At 33.9% G+C, this 19,658-nt stretch overlaps 1 protein-coding gene across 6 annotated transcripts in view; it reads right to left on the bottom strand.

Moving 5' to 3' along the window:
- Positions 1-19,658, bottom strand: part of CAMSAP2 (calmodulin regulated spectrin associated protein family member 2) — a 154,654-nt gene that overhangs the window by 24,815 nt on the left and 110,181 nt on the right. For 4 of the 6 annotated variants that reach the window (XR_008916139.1, XM_007481040.3, XM_007481041.3 and 1 more), the window contains 5 exons: positions 18,315-18,347; positions 13,324-13,465; positions 12,012-12,151; positions 5,961-6,054; positions 1,748-1,841 (listed from right to left, as the gene is read on the bottom strand). Coding sequence is in view for 5 of the 6 variants with exons in the window: in XM_007481040.3 (XP_007481102.2) it covers positions 1,748-1,841; positions 5,961-6,054; positions 12,012-12,151; positions 13,324-13,465; positions 18,315-18,347 (503 nt within the window). In the remaining variant the exon portion in view is untranslated. The remainder of the gene's footprint in view (positions 1-1,747; positions 1,842-5,960; positions 6,055-12,011; positions 12,152-13,323; positions 13,466-18,314; positions 18,348-19,658) is intronic. The other 2 variants (XM_007481042.3, XM_003340117.4) reach the window with 1 other exon arrangement.

Genomic DNA, 19,658 nt, shown 5'->3' with positions numbered 1-19,658 from the left:
TGGAAATTCACATTTTTTAAAAGTATAAATTCTATTTCATTTTCAGTTCAGAATTTTCTCCTTCCTCTATCCCCTTCCCATTGAGAAGGCTAAGAGAAATTATATTCATTACAAATATGTATAGTCATATAAAATAAATTCCCCTATTAACCATAACAAAGAAAGAGAAGAACAGGAAGATATACTTTAGTCTGCACTTGAGTGTCAGCTCTGAGGTGGGGAGCATGTTTCATCATGAGTCCTTTCAAACTGTGGTTCGTCATTGTGTTGATGAGTGTTACTAAGTCTTCTAATTGAAAGATTTGAAAATTTATACTCTTCAGAATTACTAATTCTTTTATAATATTGCAGTTATTGTACAAACTGTTCTCCTGGTTCTTCTTGCTTCACTTTGTATCAGTTCATACAAGTCTTCCCAAGTTTTTCCAAAATTATTCCCTCCATCATTTCTTACCAGCACAAGAGTATTCTACCACATTCAGATACTGTATCTTGTTCAGCAATTTCCAAATTAATGGACACCCTCTGATTTCCAATTCTTTGACATCATTAAAAAAAAAAGCTGCTATATTTATCTTTGTATAGATGGGACTTTTTCTTCTTTAATCTTTTATGGGTATAGATCTAGTAGACATATTTCTTGGTATGCACAGCTTAATATCTTTCTAGGATTTGTAACAAAATTGCTTTTCAGAATACTTGGACTATTCATAGTTTCATTAATAGTGAATTAGTGTACCTGTTTTTCCAAAGCCTATCATTTTCTTTTTCCTATTTTGCCTTCTTAGCCAATTTGATGGGTGTGAAGTGATAGCTCAGAATTGTTTAAATTTTTTGAGTTCTTAGTGATCTTGACCACTTATTTAAACTCTTATTTTCTAGTAACAACTCTTAAGATAGAAGGGCAAGAGGGCAAGAGCTAGGCAGGTGCAGTTAAGTGACCTGCCTGGGGTCACACAGCTAGGAATGTCTGAGGCTAGATCTGAACCCAGGTCCTCCCAGCTCCAGACCTGGCTCTCTACTTATCAAGCCATCTAGATACCCTTTGACCACTTTTTCATATGATTATCAACAGCTTAGATTCTTTGTCTTCTGAAAAATGTCTAGTCCCTTTAACGACATCAATCAGAGAATGGGTCTTTTTTCTTTAAAATTTGATTTAGTTCCCTATATATCCTTTAAAAAAAATCCTTACCTTCTGCTTAGAATCCATAATAAATATCAGTTCCAAGGCAGAAGAGCAGTAAGGGCTAGGCAAGTGGGGTTAAGTGACTTGCCCAGGGTCACAAAGCAGTGGAAATATCTGAGGTCAAATTTGAACTAGTGCCTCCCTTCTTTAGGCCTGGCTCTCTATTTACTGAGCTTATCTAGCTGCTCTTTCATTCCCTATGTATCTTAGAAATGAGAATTTTATCAGGGAAACTTGCTGCAAAGATCTATACTAAATACATGAACATAGGCACATTTACCTAAAAAAGAGAAGTTGATTTTGTTTTAGCAAATCTTATAAATGAACTGCTATAAAAGTTCAGTTTTAATATGGTTGTTAGGGATTCAAAGTATACTTTTCTGTGAAATAATGTAGCTGAAAGAGAACTTTACTTAGACAGGTACTAAAAGATGTTTTTATAAGCTACTAAAATCCCCAATAAATTTATTAACTTCTTGCTTATTTTCAAGGGAATTAGAATTTGCTGTAGTTGCATCAATAACTATTGCAAGAATGGTGATGCACCACTGTTACTACCTTGTAGGAAAGTCAGAACTGCATGAACCATCTGTAAAGTTTCTTTTGGCAGCATTCAAGACTGGAACAGAAGGCATATCTTTCAAAGGTTCAGCTGAAAAAGAAGATGAAAGCCTTAAATTACAATTTTCTTTAGTTGATGTTTTAATATTTCAAACATTAAATTTAGAACTCAAATAATGTGATTTAAAGTCTAAAGAAATTCTAAAATAAATTTCACTCAGTTTGGCATAAATACCTACAACAGGCAACATTAGAAAAATATTCTTTAGGGATTTGGGTTGGATCAGAATAGGAGCAAAATTCAATTTCATCCTCAGCAGTTGGTCAATTCCCATTTATTAAGCATCTACTATGTAGCAGGTATTGCACTCCACATGGGTATACAGAAAGAGTAAAAATTAGTCCCTGCTGTCAGGGGGTTTACAATTCAATAAGGGAGAGGATGGAAACAAATGTATGAACAAAATGTATACAGGGAAAACAGGAGAAAATCTCAAAAGTTAGGCACTAAATTAAGGAAAATGGCTTCTTACAGAACAATGGGGACTTTAGATGTTAAGGAAGCCAGAGAAGACAGGAGGTGGAAATGAAGAGGGAGAGTAGTTCAGATATGCGGAACAACCAGAGAAAATGTTTGGAATCAGACATCTTGGTTGAGGAACAGTAGAGGCCAGTGTTAGTGAACTGAATAATACATAAAGAGGCATAAGAGTAGAAGAAGAGGAAGGAAGTCAGGTTATGAAAGATTTTGAAAGTCAAAAAGAGGATTTTCTGTTTAATCCTGAAAGGCTTAGGGAGCCACTGGAAGATACTGAATAGGGAGGGAGAGAAGGAGAAAAGTCAGATTTGCATTTTAGGAAGATTAGTTTAACAGTTGAGTATAAGATGAACTAAAGTAGGGGAAGATTTAAGGTAGGCAGAACAACTAGCAGGCAATTGCAATACCCCAGGTGTGAAGTGATGAAGGTCTGCACCTAGGTTGCTGCAATGTAAAGAGTAGAGAGAAGGTGGCTTCTGAGAGATGTCCCAAAGGTAGAAATAACAGGACTCAATGACTGACTGGATGAGAGAGTGAAGAATTAAGGATGGCATCTCACCAACACTGGCAATGTCTTGAAAAATTCTTTGATTTAGAATTTTTTTGGAGGAGAAAAAATCCTAAACAAACTGATGATAGCACTGTCTCATTTTAGTTTCAATAAAGAGAGGGTAGAGTCAAGAAGGAAATGTTAAAGTACCTTGGGGCTGAATGTGAACAGGGGCAAAAATGATAGAAATCAGGATAGGGCACTTGAAATTGTCATTCTATAAGGTTTAATTTAATTTTCTATCTCTACCTTTCTGTTACTTTCCCCTTTAGTAAACTAGCAAAACCATTATGAAATAGGCACTGTCCCTTATTGGACCTGAGGGTTAAGAGAATACTGATAACTAAGAAGGGCCAAAAAGAATCTGGTGGCAACTACCAGGTTATCCCTAATCCCAAGTCCGTAGAGGTTTGTGAATTTTACAAATTAAGGAAAAAGAACAAGAATAAGAAACCTCAAAGATTGTTGCTTCCTTATTGCTCCTTATAAGTGTTAAAAGAAAAATCATACCAAATATTGTTTCTCCACTAAAACAGTCTTTAAAAACTCAGCTCTTTCTAGGCAATTCCTGAAGTGTTCAGGATTTTCTTTAAGTATGCTGTGAGGCCTGTTGAAAAGTCACCTATAACTGGACTAATCCTGCATACACATAAAGTTAGAATAAAAACAAATAGGGGATTTTTTTCATGAAAGGAAATTTGGGTATTTTATTTAGCCAAAATTACAATGGAATCTTAACTAGGTATGAATGCCTTAATTTCTTTAATTTATGTTATTCTTCCTACACAGTAATTAAATAAGGATCTCCTCACCCAACCAAGTGAGAATGTTTCACTGAAATGGCAATTCAAACATGTCCAGGCTAAGATTCTGTAAATAATTAATGAACAAGTTTTGGGTAATTTCTTTTCATAAAGATCTAATTTTTGTAAATATTAAAATGGAGGGGTTTTTATCTTTTAAACTGAAGGCTTTAAATGGTATTCTTATACATAAGCTACTGAAAACTGTCCTTAAAGCTTCAGGATATAGGTTTTCATTACTATAGTATATATGTAAAATATACACATATTTTATATACAATGTTATGTATGTATATATAATATACTTTAAAAAAAACAAAATTATAAAACATGGAGAAAAGTGGTATGGATGGCTTTAATTTAATGTTAATAGTTTACAGAATTAAGCTTCTCATTAAAAATTCTTCCTCCATTGCTTAGCTAGTGACCAAACATCATGATCAGGGGACTCTAGGTTCTTGAATGCTATGCATTAAGTTCTAACAGATCTTTCAACAACATTGAAAGTCTTTGCATATAGCCTGGCATTGGTCTTGTGGGAACCAGCATAGCTAAATCTGGAGAAGCTCATAACTAGGCAGATAACAGGGGGATGAATTTTTCAGCCATAGCAACTCTCTTATAGACCATCTATCAAATCATAAAAGGACTACAAATTTGGCCTAAGGCATGATGTTTAAGCTGAGTTTAACTCATAAAAGCTAGAAAAATTATATGAAATAAGAAGTCTTTCTCTTACCATAGGTAGTACAGTGATCCATTGTCATTTTTTGCCCAATACAACATGATCCAAGGGCTAAAAAAAAAAGCTCCCAAAGTATGGAAGATACAATTTTCCCAGTCTTGCAAATAAGGAGAATCTCCTAGCAGAAGAGAAAAACTGGCTGTTGCTTGCCTGGAAAAAGTCAACCAGGGCAACTAAGAGCAGCTGGGGATAGAGTGATGGATCTGGAGTCAAGAAGACCTGAGATCAAAATGGGCCACACACACTGAAGTTGTGCGATTCTGGTCAAGCTACTTAACTTCTCTCTGTTTCAGCTTATTCCTCTGTAAAAATGGAGCCAAAATTAGCACTTACCTCTCAGAACTATTGTGAGGATTAATTCAGTTTATATTTATAAAGCACTTGGCAAACTTTAAAGTGTTATAAGCATATTATTATTATTATTATTATTATGAGGAGGAGGAGGAGGAGGAGGAGGAGGAGGAGAAGGATTGAGGTTTGCCCATTTTCTTCATTTTGCTGCTGTGCAAGGTGACAAAATAATGAAGGACGAGGGATCTGTGGCACTAGATAAGAACATTCTGGAGAGGCAGCGTAAGTGACAACTAGACTTGAAGAAGACAAGACAAAGAGCAGGGAAGACAAAGGGATCCCTACCCAGTAAACCTATGGTCCTTTTTTGTAAAATCTGCCTTAGAAAAGAGGTAAGAGAAAGTTTGTTATCTTGCTCAATGACTTTAGCCCTATACATTTACATAGAAGAGAAATGGAGGAAAAAAGTGTACTACAGTAAAAACAGTTACAAGTTACAAGTAAAAAAATTAGGAAATCAGAGAAGAAACTAACCCTTGGAGAAAACTTTTTCCTATAGAAACACATTTTCAATTTTATAATATGTCAAAGATTTGGCTATGACAAATTTTGTGTTAGAAATAACCTTTCAGGAATACATCTTTGCTTTGTAATCTATGTATAAAAATATATAAATTATAAATAAGTGTCTTCACTTCATTTGATAAAATAAGAAATTTGTAGAGTGCTTGGTATGGCATAGAGGAGGCTCCTAACAAATGTTTATTCCCTTCGCTTGTTTACTAAAATTTCCTTTCTTAAAATCCCTGAAATCAATGGAACATAATATTTTTAAGCTGACAAAGTCTTTTTGGGCTTTAAGGTTTGAATAAACAACTGTTCTTAAGCTAGGCTCTGGTACAAAGTTAAATAATAATTTTAACATATTGAATAAAATGCTCAAAATCTGATTTGAAGGTGAGAGTAGGGCAGGAAGTGTGGGAATCAGGTAAATATGGTGCTAAAAAATAACTCAATGCCAGAACTACATGTTAGAGCCATTACAGATTGGATGGTCCATTTAAATCTTTGCTCTGTTTCCTTTGTCTTCCCCCCTTACGAATCAGTACCTTGGACCCTAACAGAAGTGATGGTTTTTCAATATGCTCAGAATTGATACCTCCAAAAGCATTGTTTTTATAAAGTATCATAGGCCTAACTTTTAAAAGGGCAGGCAAGAGGTGGGTAAGGATTTTTGTTTTATACAGGTTCATAAAAAATTAAGTGTTTGTATTTGTCTTTACCTTGTGAGTGAATGACAACACGAGGCTGTACGAACGATGGCTTCACAACTTCAAACCACCAGAACAGCTCTGCCATGAACACTAAATAATTATTCTGTAAGAGGGTTAAGAAAATTAACATTGAACTACAATTTAAAAAAACTTGATCTTATGTGGAAAAAAAAGGTATAGAATTAAATCTGAAAGTTATAAATATATAAATTTTGCTCCTATCTTCCTGGACTTTCCTTAAGTATCCTGGGTTCAAAATAACAAAGATTCTAGACAGAATTTTTTTAATGGAGATGTATTGTTTTTTTGTTACCATTTATTTTTAACATATAGAACATAATATAATATTTAACATGGCAATAATATATAATAGGTTATAAATATATAATAGATAATAATATATATGCTTATTGAGAAGAAAAACAAATTCTCACATTAGCGATGTCCAAAAATATGCTTTTCTTGTTTTTCCTCTCCCTCTGACCTTCTAAAATGTTATGAAACTCTTAGTTATACTGAAAAGCACAAACATTTGCAAATACTTATCATACTTAAAAATTGAAGCCCTGAAAAGCATATAATATTTGAAATAAACACTAGGAATATGAAGATGAATAGGAAATGAAAACTCAAGTATTCATTCTTTCTGTCTGTCTTTATTATACCCTATGACCTCACTGTACCACAAATCAAGTGAATGACCTTCCATGATAAACTAGCCTCCCGTTAGAACTTTTTTGTTAATGGAGACCCAAATTGAGAAATTTCTAGTCTCATTTGCAAGTTACGTACTCCTTTCAGTGTCCTGGGCAATTTTCTTTTTTTTTTTAAAAACCCTACTTTCTCTCTTTGTAATAACCATAAGGCAGAAGAGCAAAGGCCGAGAAAGGGGGAAAGGGGGAGTGACTTGCCCAGTATCACATAGCTAGAAAGTGTCTGAGACCAGATTTGAACCTAGGATCTCCTGTCTATGCATTGAGCCACCAAGCTGCCCCATTATCCATTTTTTAATATCAATATTCTTTTAGAAATATTACATAGCTCTAAGCAATGGAATATACCACGGTTTTGAAGAATCATAAGTGAAAAGTCACCCAAATGACAATGGAGAAGTATTTGGGGGCATGTGAGTAGGTTGCAACATATCACCAACGAAGAACTACATAAGTAAATTAACTTAAATGATGTCACCAGAGAAATATCTAACTGGAAAAAGAGAAAGGTTGGTTGAAGAGATAACAACATATATAGCACAGACACAATTTCAAGAGAGCTAGAGAAGGTCTTCAGTCTGTTGAGTGGAGCCTGTGGCAAATCCATGGGATGATAGAGATAACTGGTGCAAGGATGAGAAAGTATAGATGAGTTGCAATTTATACAGATGAAGGAAATACCCATGCTGATAAGATAAGTGAACCATTAAATGATCAAAGTCAGAAGAAAGATGAAGATAGAGCAACGGTCAAAATCAAACTGATCTTGTCAGGTAAAAAGCTAGCACTACATGCAATTAACAACAGTTACAATCTGACCCATTGAAATTATTGGACCATAAAAACATCAATTTAGTAATTACTATTTAGTAATTTAGTAAAAACATTAGTTAGAACATGTTAAGCATACTGTTAAACCTTTAACATATGCTTACTGATGAAGTGATTCATTCCCATTCTCCTAATACACAGGAAATTATGGTGATACAAAAATCAAGAAACCACAGTGACTGGATCCCTTACAAACTTGTTACATAATCTCAACTGGAGGCAATTCTATTAAACATTCTTTAATAACCTAAAGAGTTTTCCCCAAACCTTTTCATCTCTCTTTAATCCTCCCATAGCCTCATCCTTCCTCTACTCTCTCAGCAGATAATCTTGCTTTATATCTCACTGAAAACACTAAAATCATTGAGAACTTCCTATTCTGGTTTCCCCTTCAAAACACATATCTTCCAGATGTCCTCTTTAATGATGTCTGCCTTCACCCCTGTTTCACATGATGAGGTGACCCTACTCCTTGCATAGAGATAGGCCCACAATTAGGAGGTATGATAGGAATGAATAAGCAAATAAGACTGAGAAGAAGTAATCAAACAGGTTGCAAAAGAACTAAGGGAAATGTCACAAAAACCCAGAGAAGAGAGAACATTAGGAAGGAAAAAGTAGTCTATAGTAGTAGTGTCAAATTCAAATAGAAACAAACATGTTTTTTGCTTCTTTTCATGATAGAAAAATAAAATGGAAAATGAGGGAGCACCCACCTACAGGAGAATGGCTAAACAAATTATGGTAAATTTATATCATGGGATGTTATTATGTCATAAGAAATGACAAATAAATGGGAAGACCTCTATGAAATGCCAGAGCGAAGTAAGCAAAAACAATATTTTATACAGTGATAATAAAACAAAGAAAAACAACTTTGAAAGACTTTAGGACATTAACCAATGTGGTTAGAACATTAATCAATGTGGTTAATCACAAGCCATGATTCCAAAGGGCCAAATATGAATGCTATTCACTTTCCTATATTTTAGGAATATCCATTAGGTGATTACATATAGAATGGAATGACTCCTCAGCCCAAAATACTATTTAGGATCACAGTATCTGACACAACATTTCTTGTCATCAGAAGTCTTTAATAGCAGGGCCTTAAACACTAGGTTGGCCAAAATCCATTCCCTGAAATCTTAGAATGAAGAAAAATTAATGGGGCTGGGGGTGGGAGAAGAGTATCAAATGTTAAATAAATCAGTCCCCTAAGGTCCTGTTATCTGGTATTCACTATCTCAGACATATATCTAATGTTTGAAAGAGAAGTCATTAATGCTACCTACCATTATAGGTAGGAGCCTTGATCAACTAATATTTTTCAATCTTACAGTTAATAAACTGCCTCTCTTTTCCTAAGTTTTGTGATTCAGTCACTAGTTCTCTAGGCAGAAATTCCCATATCCTTCTTACTACCACTCCTTTATTATCATTCATCTTTTCCGATACTTACCAGTATGACCTTTTCTTCCACTATACTTTTGGGATCCCATTTTATCAATAAGCTTCTTGAAGCCATAAACATTTAATTAACAATTAAACCAATGGAAGTTGATAATATTAACAAGACAGTGAACTTAGTGATAGATCCACAATTAGACCTTAAATATCTTCCTCTTTTCCACCCTGCACTCATGGAAACTTGTTTTCCCCTCTGCCTCCATCAACATCTTATCCTTGGCTTATTCTTTTCTATGATGAGTTGACTTTTTTCATGCCTCCTCACATGCCATGAAAAAAAGAAACGATATTTCTTACTCTTCACTAACATTTAAAAACATTTCTATGCATTTTCTCAGCAAAATCTCCTCCTATGAGTTTATTCATTCCATTCAACTACATTATTCAGATTCTGATTATATAATTATCTACTGGTCAGTCTCTAGCCTTACTCAAGTAGTCTAGCCTTTGATTCAAGAGTCTTTTGATTCAAGAGTCTTTTTCTCTACACATACCCCTGACTATATTTCAGGCCATTAATATAGATATCTATTAAAACACCTTGGCCTACCAGTTCACTAACATCTCAGTTACTTTATTTGCACCGTCACACCTATTTCAGGCTATACACATGCCTAATATCTTATTACCCACATTCATATTTGTTTTGCTTCTATAATTCAACAACTCTGACATCTCGCTCTATAACAACAACCTACTCTCTTTTCTGTCCTTCTGGTGTGGAATATTGGGAGGTAAAAATAGCTTTTCAAATTTTTTCCAGGAAAAAACGTAAATTTCTAAAAGGTCAAAAGGCAGTCTTTCTAAATTGAGAACATAGCAGATTTTTATCATGAAGTATATGTTTGGATGGAAAAGACATACATTAAGTCATCAAGAACAATGATTCAGGCCTGATGTGAAGAGTAAACCAAACTTTGCCTATCAATCAGCAACTTTAAAATTGACTAACCAAAAAACTTAAATACCCTACTTAACACTAAGTAAGGGAATTCACAAGCTACTTACTAGAGTGGGTGACAACTCCAGAGGCTACTAACCCCCTGGGCATTGCTAAGCAAATTGAAAGACTGCAACTGGTTCCCATAAAGTGGAGGAAGGGATGTGGAAAAAGGACTATAAAAAGTCCTAAACTTCCTGCCTGGGGATTTTCTCCTGGTGACTTAGCTTTTGGAGGTAGCTTTGGACTTGACCTTCACCTTCACTTGGGACTTTGACTTTTGGACTGCTTCTTAGAGGACTGCTCCTGGATCTTCTCCTTTGGAGATCTCTTAGGTGGGTGTGTAGCTGGCCTTTGTTTCCTGGCTTCTGGAGACATTGGTTCCGGAGATCCCTGCCTTGGCTTTGGAGAAGGCTGTGCTGGTGGAACTCTAACTGGACATGGGGAAGCCCCTATGGGGCTGAGCCTCACAAATTCATCAGAGAATAGGGCTAGTAGGCTTGTTAATATCTGTCTCTTTAACTACCTTTTTCCATTTTCACTTTCTCTACGTCTTTGTAAATAAAGCTACTAAAGTCATTTTTGATTTAAGTTAAAATATTAAATCGGTGACCACAATATTACTTTAGAATTCTCATATTTAGTCAAAACCCTAAATTTAATTTCTTAAACTGAGAATGTATACTACAGGTGCTGCTACCATTCCAGATATAGTATCAAATGGGTCAAAATGAATACAAAAATGAGAGACAAGTTATAAGAGAACAACAAAGAATTGTAAGGCACTGGTGCTACGCTAACATAACAAGCTGACTGTGCATAGTAGTATTATGTTACATGTACTAAAGGTACTGATTCTGGAAAGATAGACAAAAGATCAAAATTAGAATAAAAAGAGGTCCAAGTAATGCATAATTCTGTATTAGGCTTTGGAATGTTTTAGTTTTAGCTCTCTTTTAAGTCTCCACGTTTTGCCATTTATATTGTGTGTATCTACCCATTTAATCCTATCCAACAAATATCTATGCTTCATTTTTGTTATTTTTATCTATTCATTTAGGGAGCTTTCTGTGAATGATGTGTGAACATGCTTGACCAGTCAAAAGCAGCAATAGGGTTGGCCAGAATTTGCCTTATTCAAGCACAAGTGCATTTTATGTTTATACAACTACATAAAACCTACACATCAAATAAAACAAGTCTATTTTATGATAAAATCTCACTTAACTGAATTTATCCATTAAACTCAAAATTCAAATAAAATTGTGGGTACACTCAACCAATGAATATACTTCTTCAATCATTTTAACACCATGAGATACAGTTTCTTAAATCAATAGTGAAATAATTCAAGTACAGGAAATAATTAATTTATAAAACCATAAAAATGTGACATTAACACCAGGCTTTATTTATACTGCAATCCTTTAGATTATCACCAACATTCAACATAAAACTTAAGATCTAGGTTCTATTCTGGGTTCTTTACAAACATGTGCTCTTGGATAAGTCATTCATCTATAAAAATTTTCAGCTACAAAAATACATGTGATTGCTTGCCATCTGCTCTTCTCTAATAGGGCTTTTAAGAAGATGGAATAAGAAAATATATGTAAAAAAGTTTTGAAAATTAAACAAGATGCTACAAATATAAGGTATTACTATTCTACTTACTGAAAATAATCTAAAATTTTAAATATTTTATTTGAATCAAACTTTTAAAATAACACTAACATTTGACTATTACTAGGAGGAGGTTTTAATTTGGAAGGGGGCACACTAGTTTTGTAACATAATTTATCAGAAATATTGGCTTTATCTTCACATATAAAATAATGCTTTTTACTAGTCTTAATTTTATTCCATAGTTTCCTTATAAATTATCCAAACATATTTTAAAGAATATGTATAAGATTAACAAAAAAATATTATTAAAAAAAAAACCAACAGAATCCTACACAAACAGAAGCTCTAATAATAGAGTCAATATCCTTCATAAAACTTTGGAAATTACAGCTATTTATGCAACTGACTTCCCCTCTACTCAGTGAATTTTAACAAATATGAAGCTTTTAAAATCACACTAAGAAAAATATTTTGGTTTACCTTTATAGATGATGCAGCATAAAGCATATCTTCAAGGGTAAAATGGCAGCACTGGTTCAAATACTCTTGGCAAAATTCTTGAATCAGTTGTAGATTATATAGGCTGTCAGCCAATGACATAGTCTCTTTTAAACAAATATCTTGGAAAAGGAAAAGAAAGAATATAAACGCTGACCTGATGATATAATATTTTTTAAATGATAATAACTTTTGACAAAGTCTTATGTGGAATTCTCATCATGGCATGGAGATGATCCTAGGATCTCAAAGGCCATGGCAGCAAAGCTCATGATCTGGTAGTCTCTACAGTGATGGAAAGTGATTGGAATATGGTCTAGCAAAAGATTATTATGTGGTTTCTATGAGCCAGTATGGCTCAGTAAGGAAAGTCTCATCACAAGCAGGATGGTTATTCAGTGACATATGAAATAAACAAACAAATTCAAAATGGTCTTCAGTACTTGTGGCCCCTTCCCACTTTGCAGTGATGGTTGGGAAAGGGATCAGAAGGTACTAAGTAAGAATCACACACCTTTTAAATATTAACTTAGCTGGTGGTGTTTTCAACTGTGAGGTCAGTGAATGTTTAATGAATGAAGATATATTATTAAAATAACCAGAATACCAGAATACCAAACTCATATTAATCTTGATGTTCTTGTTATAAATGGAGCTGGAAGACTTAAGTAAGTTGAAGCTAAACTAAAGGATGGGTTTGCATGTTCTAAGAGGCACATAAAAGATAATTTTTATCATGTTAAAAACCAAAGAAGTCCAAAGATATGGGAGATGGAGTGTCTGTCAACTATAACAGGCAAGCTAGCTTGGCTCTAGAGTTAGTGAAGAGAAATATATAATAAGGCTGATAAGATAGATTGAATTCAAGCTGTGAAGACCTTTAAATGAAAATCTAAGGAGTAACTGGAGGTAACAAGGAGCCACTGGAGGTTTCTGAGAAGAGGGGTAACATGGATGAATTCATACTTTAGGAAATCACTTTGGCAGCTGTGTGAGGGAAGAACTGGAGAGGTGAGAGACTGAAATAGAATGACCACTTAGGAGGCTACTACAATAGTTCAGACTTCTTCCCTGGTCATTAATAATGGAGGTCACATTCATACTAACATCAAAGTCCCATAAGAAACAGAAATGACAATAAAGAAAACAAAAATAAGTGCATGTGTGTTATCTTTTGATTGTCTTAAATGCAGGTTTCAATATAAGTCTCTTTAAAAATACAAACCTTTGTTACTTATAAAGTACATGAATATATCAGAATCTTTGTACAAAATTAATTAGTATAGAAACTTACCTTCTATTCTGACAATATCAGGACAGTAGAAATGGATGAGGGCAGCTAAAGCACAACCATCTGTACCATCCTTCAACAGATTTTCTACTAACGGAATGCAAGGAAGCTGTTTAAGTAATGTTGGCTCTTTCCTATAACGAGCCTGCCATATAAAAGGAAAAGATTAAAACAAGACATTATGTTTAGTGACATATGGAAAAAACAAATATTATAATACCGGTTAACTAATGTTCCATTAGTAAAAATAAACATTCAGAATTAAAATTAATGAACACTTTGCTATACAATCATTATCAGGTTAGCACTATCCATATCTACCTATCTTCTTTTGTAATTAACATTCTATTTTATCAAATAAATATGCAAAATGCCACTAAAATCCAGAGAACAGTTATCTGAATATTGGTATATGATCCTGGGATTTATTTAATATGCTATTCATGTTAGACCTTAAAAAACTCATCACATACACTGTGTCCCAAAAGTCTCAGTGCACTCGAGTTTTATCTTCTGATTTAGAACCAATACTAAGAATCAGTTCCAGGGCCAAAGAGCAAGAAGGAATAGGCAATTGAGGTAAAGTGACTTGTCTAGGTTCACATAGCTAGGCAGTATCTGAGGCCAAATTTGAACCCGGGACTTTTCGTCTCTAGGCCTGGCTCTCTATCAACTGAGCTACCAAGCTATACCTCTTAATGCATTATATTAAGGTTTAATATATTACTATTATTAATAAAACCAGGAGCTCACCTGGGACATCTAGGGAGCACAAGGAATAGAGGGCCAGGTCTGGGTCAACTCAGGAAGACCCAAGATAAAATCCAACCACAGATAGTAGACCATGTGACCCTGGGTAAATCACTTAAACCTATTTGCCTCAATTTCCTCATTACTAAATAAGTTAAGAGAAAGAAATGGCAAACCACTCCAGTATTTTTGCCAAGAAAATCCCAAATAGAGTCACAAAGAACCTAACATGACTGAAAAAAACAAGACAATTTTGAGACATACATTATAATTTTAATTTTAGCAGTGTTTAATAACAAAGTGAAAAATTTGTACCTAATGATGCAAAAACCACCAACAAACCAGTTTTGGACAACAATATGCATACCGTCTATCAGTTCTATACTCTGTAGATAATACTGGATTTTCTTTCTCTTTATAAAAAAGTTGTTAGTTTGGTTTAAGATGAGCACTAGAGATAAAGGGACAAGATTTTCTTAGAGGAAAAACAAAGTTATGCATTGCTGTTTCCAAAATTATTTTTTTAATGCAGGAAAAATCCCTGAAAAAAAAAAAAACCCAACATCACAGGATCCCAGATTAAGGGAGAGATATTGGTTTAAAAAGTTATCTAGTCCAATGCTTTCATTTTATAAATGAAGAAAATGAGACCAAGAAAAGTTAAGCAATTTACCCAAGGTTTTATGAATAGTACATTACAGAGCTAAGATTCAAAAGTAGGTACTCGAATTCAAAATACAGTAGTATACACAATAAGCCACATTGTCTCCAACCAAAACAGAATTCCATCTCCAAGGCAACTAAGATAACAGGTAACTCAGTTTTAAAATGGAAAAACACTATACATTTCTTGTTGTAGAGGAAATCAATGGCTATTTTTTTATTCCTACAACCACCAGTGGAAAAAAATGAAAGTAACATTCTCTAAAGACTTCATGATATAACCAGGTTCAAGTTTACAAAAGGATATGATTTTTAAATCTGATTTTTAAAGAAGTGAGATTAGTTTCTCAAGAGATAAATACAATATTTAGTTATAACATATGCTTGAATAGTGAAAATGCACAAACCCATAGAAATCTAGCAACAAGACAATCAGAGAAATAGTTAATGCCTCTTATTTTTACAGATTAAAAAAAACTTATGTAGATTGTTATCTAACCCTACCACCTCTGTAATTATCAATGGCTTTTAAATGTATAGAATGCACAAAAGTCAGGAAATGTCTATATCTATATTAGGGTTTTTTTTTTTCCCTACTGGAATGAAATTTCCCAATTCTACCTATTTAACTATATGATTATTGAGATAATGAAAATAATTAGTAATGAAAATAAGAGTAGAGAAAATAAAATTTCACTGATCGAGATCAAGCATAATCATTTATTAATTTTGATTTAACAATGGCTCAGAAAATTATCTAATAAAAAGTAGAAGACATTATTATTGACATTTCCCTAATACTTAAATAAGGCATTTTGAAAACATTACATGTGAATATATACATGTTATATACAAAGTTCTCATTTTTCAAATTAGTCGTCCTCATAACCCACCAAATGCAAAGAAGTCAATAAAAACCAAAATCAATATCAATAGAGTCCTAAGCAATACTATTTCAGCCACATTATGGGTTTAAAAGGTTTTTATGAAAACCTAATCATTTGTAAAGTTACTCCAAAGAGAAAATTCCACTACTCCATGAGATTGGAATAGGGAAATACAAGTCTTCTCCAGCTAGTAAATGTGTAAGTAGGAATGAAATAAATCATGTTTTTCTCTCTGTAGGGCCATGGAGAAAGTATATCTCTTCCCCATACAGGAGTATGTCAAATATACAAGATATTAATTAGTTCTAAAGTGCCTATATTCATAGAATAATGTTTGTCTATAGATGGCTTTTTTAAAAAATTGCAATCCATCTCTGCTATTTTATCCTTAGAAAAATCCTCTCACTTTTTCCTATTTTTATAATACAAGAGTAGCGCCTTCTGAACCTTGAGTATTTCTGGTCCCAAATACTACTGTACAAGGAAGATCTAAAAACAGATTTCTAAGTCTTCAACTACTCCCTCCCACAGCAAGAAATTTTGCCTGACCAAGAAACTGCAGGGTTCCATTGAGTAACTGACTTATCACTTTTCAAATGAGATCAAGAAAAACAGCCTAATGAATCACTCATAAATAGAATATACACTCACAGAAAAAGGCTCCGCCTGACAGGTTCAGTTTGGAAAAAAGAATGAGGTCCAGTCCTAGGTTTGCTATGATTAAGTTCTAAGAATTCTTGGGAGATGTGACCTGATTGAGGTCTGCTTCTGGGAAATCTAAGGAGACAGAGACCCAAGACCAAAATTGCCCAGAGCTGTTCCAAGTAGAGCCAAAGTAACTTTGATCTAGATTCATATCAATCATTAAAGAAGCATTGATTAAGTCTTTACTATGTGCCAAAGACCCATAGATACAAAGGCAAAAGTGAACAGTTCCTGCAAGCAAGGAATCCTATACCAGTACTTACCTGACAGTAGAAAAAATGGCAAAAAAGACTGTGTCTTTAAGAATAGAAGAACAATAAGTTGTTCTATAGAGTGACGGATGTTTCCCTAATCTCTATCCACTGTATCATTTCCTGACAAGTGACAGTTTTACATAGTTGGCATATAAACAGTTTCCTATTGTTTAGAGCAATAATTGTATGCTGTGTATATGCTATTGGAAAATCAATGCATTGAGGTTATGTTGATACATTTTTTTCAAGATTCTGTCCTAGAAAAATATTAGAACTTCATCAAGGACAAATTAAGTTTCTGAATTATCTACCTGTTTCACACAAACTGTCTATTTTCTCTCTTTTTTCCCTTTCTTTCCTTCCTCTTACCTGTCTTAGTATCAGTTCTAAGGCAAAAGAGAGGTATGGGCTATGCCTGTGCTGGCAAAGCCATGGCATGGGTGCTGGGGCAGCTGTTCCCTTCCCCCTCTCCACAGAGCTCAAAGGCATTTTTTTTCATTCCCTGTCCCTCTGTCCAGCCACCCAATGCAAGCACTTACTCTGCTGTCTGAGGTACCCCCGGGGGGGAGAGGGGGGCATGTGGCCACAGGCAGCTTGAAGTTGCTCTTTGAGCACACAATCTTATAAATGTTCACCAATTCTGGGCTAGACAATGAGGGTTAAGTGATTTGACCAGAGTCAGAGGAAGTCTCGGGCCAAATTTGAACCCAGGTCCTCCCAACTCCAGGCCTAGCCCTCTATCCACTGTGCTATCTCACTGCCCCGAGAGTCAATGTTATATTTTCAATCTCATTCCACCTTTCCTTGTTTCTAAATATACCTAAAGGTTTTGGCTTTTTCAAAAGGGGTCCCACACTTCTTCCAGAATAGACATCCAACATTTTATTTCAAAGAACAAAACAGAACAAACATCCTTAGACTAAAAAAAAAAAAAACCTATAGAACTAGTACAGTTCTATGCTGTAATAATTTCAGAAGTATAAATGCAATAAACTTATAAAAGTAGCATTTGTAAGTTTACTTAACCCTCATTGTCTAGCCCTTACTGCTCCGCTGCCTTGAATATATATATATTGATTCACTACTTTTATATTTGGCTTGTACACTGTTAGATTTTAGTTTGACCTATAAAGTTCACCTTTTGAAATTAATAAATTACAGTGTACAAGCCAAACATAAAAGTAGTGGATCAAAACATTAAGTGAAAGTAGAATTCATCTTCGTTCTGACCCAACAACTGTGTGCAATACATTACTATATAAAAATAACATACAAATAAAAAATTGCTTTTTATGAAAAAAGGTGATTTTTTTCAATCTAAAACCAGCACTTTATATATTCTGCCTAGCTAAATGGATATTAGAAATCTATCAAATTAGAACATGTATAAACATTTTTTCATTATAATGTATATTCATCACCATTTCTTACAAATAAAGGAGAATTATATTAAAAAACCTTTCTTACCTATATATATGATAGGCTGGGATTTTTTAAAATTTCAGATTAACTAAGGATTATTTTCATAATTTTTTCATAATTATTTTCAATCTATCTCTAAACCAACCTTTAACATTCTCCTCCATCTTACCTTAAAATGACTATATAATTTAAAAATATTTCTTTAGGTATCATCTGGCAGAATTACATAAATGAATTATAACAGCATGACATGGGGAAAAGCCATTCTAAAATGAAACTGTAAGATCAAAGTAAAGCAGTTGGGCAAACTTACAGGAACCAGTTTCCAAAACCATTTGGAAGGAGACTTCAGAGGAGGCAGCAGAAAAAAAGAGAGGGTAAAAGGCAAGGGAAAATTTATCAGAATTTATTTTTTTAAGTAGCGACTTTTCTTCAACTTTCTAGGAAAATAAACTCCAAGTACATAGTATCCATAAAATATGAATAAGTATTCATTTAAAGAATAGTATGCTTTAAAAAATATAGCATTCACTGTGACAAAGATTTTTTAAAATTCTCATCTTGAAATGCAAGACACCAGGATCTCCAATTTATCTCAGCTCTGAGTTTTGATATCATAATATTCAATTACAAATGAAATCTAAAAAATAGACATTGTTAAACCATTCCATCAAATCAAATGTAAACAAATTTATAAATGTTATAACCAAGATGACAAATTTTAGCACTGATTTAACTGATTCTTTGTAAATAAAATTCAGTAAGATGAGTTTCGTCTCAAAGGGAAAGACAAGGATATATTTGCAATGGTGAACACCACTAAATATAATGAACTAAAAATTTAATAAGACGAAAGATTCTGTTGTTCATCCTAAGATTGCCCCACTGATTTCACCCTGAAAATATCCATTACACAGAGCAAGCAACTATACTTAGTAAATGGATTTGAAATAATATTTATGCTTCCATAAAACAAGCACATATTAGCCACCTACTATGTACCAGGTTCTGTGATAGGTGGGTAGAGTACAGAAACGAAATAGTTGCTTGACCTGAAGGATCTTACCTTCTACAGCAGAAAGGGATGTGAGAGGGGGATAGGAAGTATTAGTATTAGGCAGAAGGTAAGTTACAATAATAACACTTTTTTTGAAAATCAGCTCTCTACCTCCCAAGGGAGGTCCATAGTACTTTTATTTAAGTGTTAGGAAGTTTTTCCTTTCTATCATATAAGGATAAACAGAATAACAAGCTTAATCCTCATCCACATGACAACCCATCAAATATGGTTTTCCTTTAACTGTGGTCCTCATATGGCATGATCTTTAGTTCCCTCACTATCCTGGGTCACCCTCTTGTGGTCATTAGTTGATTCCCTGAAGTGAAAAAAGTAGGGAAAGATATGTTTCAATTTGCATTCAGACTCTATTCCTTCTATGGCAGTGGATATTTTTTGGGTCATGAGTTCCCTTAAGAGTTAGTTGTCCAGGATCCCTGCCTTGTTGATAATAATTAAGTCATTCAAATTTGATCATCAGAGATTACTATTGTTACTGTGCAATGTTCTAGTTCTGTTCACTTCACTTTGCATCATCTTTTCATAGAAATCTTTTCAGGGTTTTTTGTGATCATTTTTCTTCTCATTTCTTATGGCACA

The sequence above is a fragment of the Monodelphis domestica genome, chromosome 2 (genome assembly GCF_027887165.1).
Source record: "Monodelphis domestica isolate mMonDom1 chromosome 2, mMonDom1.pri, whole genome shotgun sequence".
Taxonomy (NCBI): Eukaryota; Metazoa; Chordata; class Mammalia; order Didelphimorphia; family Didelphidae; genus Monodelphis; species Monodelphis domestica.
The sequence above is the reverse complement of the archived record's forward strand: the minus strand, read 5'-3'. Positions and strand labels throughout refer to the sequence as shown.